Source organism: Oncorhynchus tshawytscha, linkage group LG13, assembly GCF_018296145.1.
Source record: "Oncorhynchus tshawytscha isolate Ot180627B linkage group LG13, Otsh_v2.0, whole genome shotgun sequence".
In the NCBI taxonomy this organism is placed as follows: Eukaryota; Metazoa; Chordata; class Actinopteri; order Salmoniformes; family Salmonidae; genus Oncorhynchus; species Oncorhynchus tshawytscha.
Genome location: NC_056441.1, coordinates 71,386,686 through 71,398,342, shown reverse-complemented (window position 1 = coordinate 71,398,342; position 11,657 = coordinate 71,386,686). Strand labels below are relative to the sequence as shown.

Sequence of the window (11,657 nt, the reverse complement as noted above, 5' to 3'; positions counted from 1 at the left end):
CAGACGTCAATATATTTCAGTCTCCAGAAATAAACATGTCTAATTCTTTCAACCATTCAGCAGTCCCTCATTCATCCTTCTATTACTTGTTACTTGTCAATGGGACCGGCTGACATTCACTCACTCACCCTTTCACTCTTTCCTTCACTCACTCCCTCACCCAAACTCACTCCACAAACTCCCTCACCCAAACTCACTGCACAAACTCCCTCTTTCACTCACTTGTCATCAGTGGTGGAAAGAGTACTGAAATATGCTACTCAAGTAAATGTACATTTTAATACAATTTTACTCAAGTAGAGGTAAAACTACTAACTTTGAAAACTACTTTAAAAAGTACAAGTACTCAGAAAAACTGCTCAATTACAGTAACGAGAGTAGTTGCGATTAATTACTTTACACCTTTAAAAAACATAGGCTTGCAAAATATGTAATAATGTATGAATCATTTGTGATTGAGAGGCCTAAAGAGGATGTAAACTACTAGTGTCAATAAATGGTTTAGATTAGATTTACAGTGGTCACCAAACCATTCCTAGTCGATCACCAAACATTTCTTATGAAAAAGGCTTGCGTTCTCATTTGTTTTATTCGTTTTATTCAGCAGCGCTTAGCGCCGGGAAGGCAAAGTGTTCCCATGTTGAACCATTTCATGTTTCTCAAGATATAACTCCGTTTACCCGGCAGGCCCAGAGAGCATATCAAGTGTACCTATTATCTACCGCTCGCCAAACAGATCGCTCAGATCACCGTGTCTGCAGTTTTCTTGCGCCATTGACTAGAGACTCAACGAATAGAGCAAATAGATTTTTTAATGAGTAAATTCATGTGTAAATTGTTAGCAGTGTCAACACTTTGTTCAACAGTATTATAAGCCATAAAATGTGCGTTTCGATAGGCTTTCGGGGTTATTTGTCTTTTTTAATATCGAGGAATAGAACAATTTCTCTGGTCATAGGAGTAACAACATTAATTGCTGCATGAGGCAAAATGTATGCAGTGTGAGTTGAGTCATCAGCTGGAACTGGAAGACTGTCCGATTTCCTCAGTCGAGTGAGGAAGAGAGGAGGGACGGTGAGTCGGGTGAGGTGCAGCTTCACGGCTGCTCCCTCCTTCCCCGCAGACTGACCATCAGATGCTGGCCATCTGTACAGTAAAAAAAAAACGATTTATTATGCTCACTCGGCTCACAAGCAATACCACATATTATATATTACTAGTGTGATCATATAGGCCTACCTACATTTTTTAAATTGCAAAATGGCCTGAGAAGAACAACATTGGCAGGGCAATTCAAGCGTAGTTAATATGTAGTGATCATGTAGTGATCAACTATTAATGTTTTTTTGTTTAAAAAAAATCTGAGATGTTGATCTCGAATTCCACTTTCCATCCGAAAGTGATCTATGCCCTCAATATGGAGCCGATTTTCATGCAGATTACAAAAACGACATCTGGTGGAATACTTCCGTACTGCATGTATAAATTAAACCCGGAAGCTGTTGAGGGCGTAATAAAAACAAAAACAGCACATGCAGTATGTTAGCCAGCTGAACTTTGATAGCTTTCAAACTAAATTACATTCCCGAATTCGGAAACAACGCTCGGTACTGTAATAATGTCGGTTTTGCTATCTATTCTGGCAGTAGGGATTGCGTTGTATTTGATACTTTATTACAATGTGATCAGAGGATCAAGATGCACGAGCTCTGTGACACTTAAAGGAAAGACTGCTATCGTAACAGGTTAGTTAGGCACATTTTGTTGCCTTACTATGTGATGGGGACTGATTTAGTGTGCGCACGTTTTAAGTGCGTTCATGTGGAAGACCTTTACATTAACATGTGTTTTGTTGTTCCCTAGGGAGTAACACTGGTATTGGAAAGGCTACTGCTTTGGATTTGGCCAAGAGAGGTGCAAGGGTCATCCTTGCCTGCCGCTGCAAACAGAAAGCTGAGGCTGCTGTCTATGATATCAGAAGGGTTAGAGGAGCCTTATTGATAACATAATAATCTAAATATTATGTTGTGGCATAGCCATCTCAATACATACTGATCAGGGATTTGTTTGCCCTGTGTGAAAATGTATGGTGTTGGAAATCCACTGTTGGATTCCTCCTCTGTTCTATAGGAGAGTGGGAGCAATGAGGTGGTGTTCATGCATCTGGATCTGGGCAGTCTGAAGTCTGTTCGCTCCTTTGCTGAAACCTTCCTGAAGACTGAGCGCAGATTGGACCTGCTCATCAACAATGCAGGTATGGCAGAGAAAGAGGGAATGTAAACATTCATTCCCAATACATAAAACACACTTTCTCTATTCAGTGAACCCTATTGAATTAACATCTCTTCTTACCCTATGGATAAAATAATACACACATTTTAAGACTAATATAGAAATACTTGGACATTATGTGTAGCCTTACTCCCTGTCTCTGGTCTCACTGTCTGTCACCTTGAATTACCTCAACTACCTCATACCCCTGCACATTGACTCAGTATTTGTACTCCTTTTAAATTGCCTCGTTATTGTTATTTTGTGTTACTATTTCCTTTTTTTATTTAGCAAATATTTTTCTTACTTTTTAGCTCTACATTGTTGGGAATGGGCTCATAAGTAAACATTTCAAGGTACTCTCTATACCTGTTGTATTCGGCTAATGTGACCAATAAAATGTGATTTGTTTCAGGAATGCTGGGGCCTGGCTACACTGAGGATGGGTTCGGCATGGTGTTTGGGGTAAACCACTTAGGCCACTTCCTGTTGACCTGCTTGCTGCTGGACCGGCTGAAGGAGTGTGGCCCTAGTCGTGTTGTCAACGTGTCGGCTCTCCTACACCGACTAGGCTCTGTCGACTTTGCCCTCCTGGGTACCCACAAGGACCTGGTGTCAGGCCAGTCCACCTGGCATAACTTCAGGGCCTACTGCCACAGCAAGCTGTGCAACGTGCTCTTCACCCGGGAGCTGGCCAACCGCCTGGAGGGGACCAGCGTTACCACCTACAGCCTCCACCCAGGTCAGTAGCTCTCCACCTACAGCCCCCACCCAGGTCAGTAGCTCTCCACCTACAGCCTCCACCCAGGTCAGTAGCTCTCCACCTACAGCCTCCACCCAGGTCAGTTGCTCTCCACCTACAGCCTCCACCCAGGTCAGTTGCTCTCCACCTACAGCCTCCACCCAGGTCAGTTGCTCTCCACCTACAGCCTCCACCCAGGTCAGTTGCTCTCCACCTACAGCCTCCACCCAGGTCAGTTGCCCTCCACCTACAGCCTCCACCCAGGTCAGTTGCTCTCCACCTACAGCCTCCACCCAGGTCAGTTGCTCTCCACCTACAGCCTCCACCCAGGTCAGTTGCCCTCCACCTACAGCCTCCACCCAGGTCAGTTGCTCTCCACCTACAGCCTCCACCCAGGTCAGTAGCTCTCCACCTACAGCCTCCACCCAGGTCAGTTGCTCTCCACCTACAGCCTCCACCCAGGTCAGTTGCCCTCCACCTACAGCCTCCACCCAGGTCAGTAGCTCTCCACCTACAGCCTCCACCCAGGTCAGTTGCTCTCCACCTACAGCCTCCACCCAGGTCAGTTGCCCTCCACCTACAGCCTCCACCCAGGTCAGTAGCTCTCCACCTACAGCCTCCACCCAGGTCAGTAGCTCTCCACCTACAGCCTCCACCCAGGTCAGTTGCTCTCCACCTACAGCCTCCACCCAGGTCAGTAGCTCTCCACCTACAGCCTCCACCCAGGTCAGTAGCTCTCCACCTACAGCCTCCACCCAGGTCAGTTGCTCTCCACCTACAGCCTCCACCCAGGTCAGTTGCCCTCCACCTACAGCCTCCACCCAGGTCAGTAGCTCTCCACCTACAGCCTCCACCCAGGTCAGTAGCTCTCCACCTACAGCCTCCACCCAGGTCAGTTGCTCTCCACCTACAGCCTCCACCCAGGTCAGTAGCTCTCCACCTACAGCCTCCACCCAGGTCAGTAGCTCTCCACCTACAGCCTCCACCCAGGTCAGTAGCTCTCCACCTACAGCCTCCACCCAGGTCAGTAGCTCTCCACCTACAGCCTCCACCCAGGTCAGTTGCTCTCCACCTACAGCCTCCACCCAGGTCAGTTGCTCTGCCTTGGAGAACCTAGAAGGGATCCTTCTTACTTGGTTTTACATTTGAGCTTTTCTGTAATCTATATGCAGACTGTTTGATGTTTCAGATGGCTAGTATGTGTCAAGTGTGTATTGTATAGTGTGTTTTTACACAGCAGTACTGCGTTTGCAAAACATTGCAGACAATGTGGTTTATTCTATTCCATCCTATCCCATACTAAATTACCATTTGTCATTTAGGGGTCATTCACACTGAGTTCGGTCGCAACCTGAAACTATGGCAGAGGCTCTTTCTGGAGCCCATCTCTAAGCTTTTCTTCATGGATGCTGAGAGGGGAGCCCAGACCACCCTACACTGTGCCCTCCAAGAGGGGATCGAGCCGCTGAGTGGACGCTACTTCTCTTCATGTGCTCTACAGGAAGTAGGCGCCAAGGGGCGGGACGATGCTTTGGCTAGGAAGCTGTGGGAGGTGAGTGAGAGGCTATCCAACCTATCCTGAGAGACTCGGATTCTAGCCATGGCAAAGATTTTGGAATATACTGACAAGATATTGAACTCTCCACTCTAACAATGGTAAATAATGTCAGTGAAGGACTCTCGCTCTCTCTCTGACTAATGCCTTGTTATCACCAATGATGCCTTGTAACTTATGATTTTGCTTTGTTTTTTTGGAATTCATTTCATTCACAATGTTATTAAATACTTACATTCCGTTTCTAATGACCATTTCTTGATCTTAGTCAGCAATGTCAGTTAATAGACTTTGTTAATAAACAAATGATTCCAGGTGATTAATATAGTTAATATAATGTCCTCCTACACCACTACTTCACAATTGTATTTTTGCACGGATGGAAGGAGTCCTCGCTCTCACTTTGCCTATTCGGGTCCAGTGGCCTTTAACAGCACAGAGGGATAACACTTCCAGTGAACAAACACCTTTAACAGCACAGAGGGATAACACTGGAATCCAGTGAACAAACACCTTTAACAGCACAGAGGGATAACACTGGAATCCAGTGAACAAACACCTTTAACAGCACAGAGGGATAACACTGGAATCCAGTGAACAAACACCTTTAACAGCACAGAGGGATAACACTTCCAGTGAACAAACACCTTTAACAGCACAGAGGGATAACACTTCCAGTGAACAAACACCTTTAACAGCACAGAGGGATAACACTTCCAGTGAACAAACACCTTTAACAGCACAGAGGGATAACACTTCCAGTGAACAAACACCTTTAACAGCACAGAGGGATAACACTGGAATCCAGTGAACAAACACCTTTAACAGCACAGAGGGATAACACTGGAATCCAGTGAACAAACACCTTTAACAGCACAGAGGGATAACACTTCCAGTGAACTAACAGCACAGAGGGATAACACTTTGAACTAACACCTTTAACAGCACAGAGGGATAACACTTCCAGTGAACTAACAGCACAGAGGGATAACACTTCTGAACTTAACACTTCCAGTGAACTACACCTTTAACAGCACAGAGGGATAACACTTCCAGTGAACTAACACCTTTAACAGCACAGAGGGATAACACTTCCAGTGAACTAACAGCACAGAGGATAACACTTCCAGTGAACAGCAACACTTCCAGTGAACTAACACCTTTAACAGCACAGAGGGATAACACTTCCAGTGAACTAACACCTTTAACAGCACAGAGGGATAACACTTCCAGTGAACTAACAGCACAGAGGGATAACACTTCCAGTGAACTAACACCTTTAACAGCACAGAGGGATAACACTTCCAGTGAACTAACAGCACAGAGGGATAACACTGGAATCCAGTGAACAAACACCTTTAACAGCACAGAGGGATAACACTGGAATCCAGTGAACAAACACCTTTAACAGCACAGAGGATAACACTGGAATCCAGTGAACAAACACCTTTAACAGCACAGAGGGATAACACTTCCAGTGAACAAACACCTTTAACAGCACAGAGGGATAACACTTCCAGTGAACAAACACCTTTAACAGCACAGAGGGATAACACTTCCAGTGAACAAACACCTTTAACAGCACAGAGGATAACACTTCCAGTGAACAAACACCTTTAACAGCACAGAGGGATAACACTGGAATCCAGTGAACAAACACCTTTAACAGCACAGAGGGATAACACTGGAATCCAGTGAACAAACACCTTTAACAGCACAGAGGGATAACACTGGAATCCAGTGAACAAACACCTTTAACAGCACAGAGGGATAACACTTCCAGTGAACTAACAGCACAGAGGGATAACACTTCCAGTGAACTAACACCTTTAACAGCACAGAGGGATAACACTTCCAGTGAACTAACAGCACAGAGGGATAACACTTCCAGTGAACTAACAGCACAGAGGGATAACACTTCCAGTGAACTAACACCTTTAACAGCACAGAGGGATAACACTTCCAGTGATCTAACACCTTTAACAGCACAGAGGGATAACACTTCCAGTGAACTAACAGCACAGAGGGATAACACTTCCAGTGAACTAACAGCACAGAGGGATAACACTTCCAGTGAACTAACACCTTTAACAGCACAGAGGGATAACACTTCCAGTGAACTAACACCTTTAACAGCACAGAGGGATAACACTTCCAGTGAACTAACAGCACAGAGGGATAACACTTCCAGTGAACTAACACCTTTAACAGCACAGAGGGATAACACTTCCAGTGAACTAACAGCACAGAGGGATAACACTTCCAGTGAACTAACAGCACAGAGGGATAACACTTCCAGTGAACTAACAGCACAGAGGGATAACACTTCCAGTGAACTAACAGCACAGAGGGATAACACTTCCAGTGAACTAACAGCACAGAGGGATAACACTTCCAGTGAACTAACAGCACAGAGGGATAACACTTCCAGTGAACAAAGCCACTTTCTGATGACTGATGTGCCTTTTTGAAGGAGGCCTTACTGCAGGTCCAAAGATGGACTTATACCATGTGCTTGTCTCACAATATTCAGTGGAGGAATGTTTTCTGAAGAAGAAAGCGCTGTACTGATATATGTTTATACTTGTGTGCTTTTAAAGAGAAAGATTTACACTGGTTTTGTGGCACAATGTCATAGATTAGGGATTGATGACTAATGACTGAACTTTCCCACAGTTGTCAGTCAGGTCATTCATAACATTCACTGTGACTGGGTAGCTACACTTACATACTCACCATGAACTTGCAGAAACTGAAGGAACTGCCAGTCATTCTGCTCGGTCATTATGACACGCCATGTGTTCAGCACAGGCTAAGCAAAAGATAGGAGTACTACTTGGGTTGGGTTCCATACAGATTATAAGGATGGACTTTCTTTGGAGGTTACTTATTAAACAAACACAAGTGTTATGTATACATTTCTGTTGAAACACACAACATTTACAGGCTTTATCTTATCTTTAGTTTTCCATTAACTATGTGAATTGTGAAGATACAGTATGTTACACATTTCTTTTTTGAAATACTTTTTGTTTTTAGATCACAACAGAATATATTACACATTTCAATCTATCAATGATATACATACAAAAATGATAATCTACCAACAATTTTATAGAATGGCAAATAGTCTTTCTGCTTCTGAATGAAAATATAGTATGTGTGTATGTCTGTGTGTACAATGAACAGGTAGGTGTTCATGCCCCTGTGTGGCTGTCATGTTTTCCTTGTACACCAGGGAGCAGTAGCATATCACTGCTCTTGTAGAAACTGCAATTTACCAAGCTGTTCCTTCCTTGCAGTTGTTGCTTGGAGCAAGGTTGTCGAGGACCTTGACCTATGGATTATGTTCATTATGAACACTGATTATTAACACTGGTACACTTGAAAGCGAGGTCAGTTTTGTATGTTAAGAGCTTCGCTCATGTAATTGCTCAGGAGGACAGTCTCTGGTGCAGGCTTCAACTTTCACCTCTGTTATGTGTGGGGAGACATGCACCTACTATCGATTTCGCTCGCTCGCTGTCCCTCTCCTTTCTCAGGTGAATAGAGTGGGGTACGACAGACTGGCACAGTGGTGAACTTCCTGTCCTGTTCTGTTCACCTCAGATCCAATAGTTATCAGGCCCCTCTCTACAGTCTCTGTACTGTACTATCTCAGTCCACAGAAGAATTAACACAAGTAGGCAGTTCCTGAACACATTTCTATTTTTTATAGGCCTAATTTCTAGTGATGTCGTGCTCTCGGTCCCATTCAGTGGCATTCTTTTTCAATTGCAATTATGTGAATCAGGTATTTAAGTGCCAAGCTGTAACAAACACCTGCCTGCCCAGTAGCTCTCCAGGACTGAAGCAGGAGACCCCTGTCCTACACTCTGCTCTCCTCTAACAGAGTGGTCTGTCTGTAATATTATTCCTCCTAGTCTCAGATCTGCAGCTAGTTGATAGGTATTCTGTAGTTGATAGGTATTCTGTAGTTGATAGGTATTCTCGAGTTGATAGGTATTCTGTCACCCTCTCCCCTCCATGGGTTAAGAAACGAGGCATTGATGACCTGCTCTGTTCTTGCTGTTTACTGTGGACATACTCCCAAGCAGAGGCCAGGAGGCAGTACAGTACTTAGTGACTGGATTAGTGCTTCAATTAGCTAGCTATCAATTAACATAGAGGGCCCTGATTGATTAACATACTACAGGCCTGATTTACTGAGTGCATCTGTTGTTTTCAGAAGACAATACAATATAAAATGCATTACAAAAAAGATGTCTCAAAAGACTGAGACAACATTATGTTTTGGTGTAAAAAAACATGTATTTTTTCACTTGCTCTTGTCTTTTGAAAATAACTGGTGTAAACCTTACACATTGTGCTCAGCAAATCTATAAACACAAAGACAGAAGGTACTGTTATATCTGGGCAGTGGTGGATGTGTGGTGTGGTCTGTTCTATGGCAGAGCATTCAGGACAGAAGGAAGGAGTAGGATGAGGAAGAGTAGTGGACGGCCCCTGGATCACTGAACCGTGGCATCCACATCACTCTGTATGTGCGCCGTGGCAACGCAGAGCAGCGGTTTCCTCGGCAACTGCAGGGGCCACGTTGAAGTGACAAAAGACTGAGTTCTTGACATGCATGCGTGCTACTGTCTGCCTTTTATAAGTTCCTCAGATCTACCATGGATGGATGCCTTATGCTGAGGCAATGTGTTACTCTGGCTGTTGTTCTGCCGAATATGCTTCATATTTATCACACCTCAGAACCTAGACGTCCAATTGTTTATGTTAAGAGATGATGCTAGCATCATGCCATGTCAGGGACGCTTATTAGACCCAACTGAACCCATTGAACCTTTATGATCGCCTTCTTTGGGCATTATGCATACTATAAAATGTATAGAGAGAGTACAATATTGGTTTGTGTGAGTATGTAACATTTTGTGTGTGCATGTCTGGTTTATCAATGTTTTTAAGCTTTTGAGTTATTTTTAAGACGTGTGATCGAGGGAGAGATGTTGTGATGTAATATTAATGGGAGTGTATGGTACTGGGAGCAGGGGGTGTGGACTTGGTAATGCTGGTAACTGTCAGGTAGGAGAGGAGCTCTGGTGATGGTGCCTGGCCTCGGTTGGGGGTTTGGAGCAACACTGGATTGTGGGTGGGTGGCAACAAAAGAGTGTTGGTTTATTCAGATTCAGACCTCTCTTCCTCAGGCAATGTGCATCCCTTCACACACCCTTCCAGCCCAGCCTTTATCTGTGACAGAGGAAGTCGATAAATAGAATCATCCTCTGGGTCTTGTTATTTTGTAATCTGCTAATCTGTGATTAACAATGTTTACAAATATAATGCTCCGCAAAGTGTCAGAATCGTGGCTCACACCTTTCTCTGTCATACAGTGCCTTGCGAAAGTATTCGGCCCCCTTGAACTTTGCGACCTTTTGCCACATTTCAGGCTTCAAACAAAGATATAAAACTGTATTTTTAAGGGGAAGAATCAACAACAAGTGGGACACAATCATGAAGTGGAACGACATTTATTGGATATTTCAAACTTTTTTAACAAATCAAAAACTGAAAAATTGGGCGTTCAAAATTATTCAGCCCCTTTACTTTCAGTGCAGCAAACTCTCTCCAGAAGTTCAGTGAGGATCTCTGAATGATCCAATGTTGACCTAAATGACTAATGATGATAAATACAATCCACCTGTGTGTAATCAAGTCTCTGTATAAATGCACCTGCACTGTGATAGTCTCAGAGGTCCGTTAAAAGCGCAGAGAGCATCATGAAGAACAAGGAACACACCAGGCAGGTCCGAGATACTGTTGTGAAGAAGTTTAAAGCCGGATTTGGATACAAAAAGATTTCCCAAGCTTTAAACATCCCAAGGGGCACTGTGCAAGCGATAATATTGAAATGGAAGGAGTATCAGACCACTGCAAATCTACCAAGACCTGGCCGTCCCTCTAAACTTTCATCTCATACAAGTAGAAGACTGATCAGAGATGCAGCCAAGAGGCCCATGATCACTCTGGATGAACTGCAGAGATCTACAGCTGAGGTGGGAGACTCTGTCCATAGGACAACAATCAGTCGTATATTGCACAAATCTGGCCTTTATGGAAGAGTGGCAAGAAGAAAGCCATTTCTTAAAGATATCCATAAAAAGTGTCGTTTAAAGTTTGCCACAAGCCACCTGGGAGACACACCAAACATGTGGAAGAAGGTGCTCTGGTCAGATGAAACCAAAATTGAACTTTTTGGCAACAATGCAAAACGTTATGTTTGGCGTAAAAGCAACACAGCTCATCACCCTGAACACACCATCCCCACTGTCAAACATGGTGGTGGCAGCATCATGGTTTGGGCCTGCTTTTCTTCAGCAGGGACAGGGAAGATGGTTAAAATTGATGGGAAGATGGATGGAGCCAAATACAGGACCATTCTGGAAGAAAACCTGATGGAGTCTGCAAAAGACCTGAGACTGGGACGGAGATTTGTCTTCCAACAAGACAATGATCCAAAACATAAAGAAAAATCTACAATGGAATGGTTCAAAAATAAACATATCCAGGTGTTAGAATGGCCAAAGTCCAGACCTGAATCCAATCGAGAATCTGTGGAAAGAACTGAAAACTGCTGTTCACAAATGCTCTCCATCCAACCTCACTGAGCTCGAGCTGTTTTGCAAGGAGGAATGGGAAACAATTTCAGTCTCTCGATGTGCAAAACTGATAGAGACATACCCCAAGCGACTTACAGCTGTAATCGCAGCAAAAGGTGGCACTACAAAGTATTAACTTAAGGGGACTGAATAATTTTGCACGCCCAATTTTTCAGTTTTTGATTTGTTAAAAAAGGTAGAAATATCCAATAAATGTCGTTCCACTTCATGATCGTGTCCCACTTGTTGTTGATTCTTCATAAAAAATAAAGTTTTATATCTTTATGTTTGAAGCCTGAAATGTGGCAAAAGGTCGCAAAGTTCAAGGGGGCCGAATACTTTCGCAAGGCACTGTATATACCCCCCCCCCCCACACACACTTCTCTGAGGAGGTCTACTGCTGTACACCACGTCACATCGCTCCACTGAG

The 11,657-nt window shown here is 44.0% G+C and overlaps 1 protein-coding gene across 1 annotated transcript; it reads left to right on the top strand.

The window, feature by feature from the left end:
* Positions 1-1,481: 1,481 nt before the first annotated feature.
* dhrs13a.3 (dehydrogenase/reductase (SDR family) member 13a, duplicate 3) lies at positions 1,482-4,811 on the top strand. The gene is made up of 5 exons (XM_042296293.1): positions 1,482-1,745; positions 1,864-1,982; positions 2,131-2,254; positions 2,687-3,013; positions 4,336-4,811. The coding sequence occupies exons 1-5, from the start codon at positions 1,619-1,621 to the stop codon at positions 4,593-4,595; spliced, it is 957 nt and encodes a 318-aa protein (XP_042152227.1). The 5' UTR covers positions 1,482-1,618; the 3' UTR covers positions 4,596-4,811.
* The last annotated feature ends 6,846 nt before the right edge of the window (positions 4,812-11,657 follow it).

Bases quoted from the DNA above. Each gene is read 5' to 3' on its own strand.
- dhrs13a.3 (XM_042296293.1), top strand. From the start codon at position 1,619: ATGTCGGTTTTGCTATCTATTCTGGCAGTAGGGATTGCGTTGTATTTG. The intron at 1,983-2,130 runs GTTAGAGGAGCC...TCTGTTCTATAG, and splicing joins CTGTCTATGATATCAGAAGG to GAGAGTGGGAGCAATGAGGT. The intron at 2,255-2,686 runs GTATGGCAGAGA...GATTTGTTTCAG, and splicing joins CCTGCTCATCAACAATGCAG to GAATGCTGGGGCCTGGCTAC.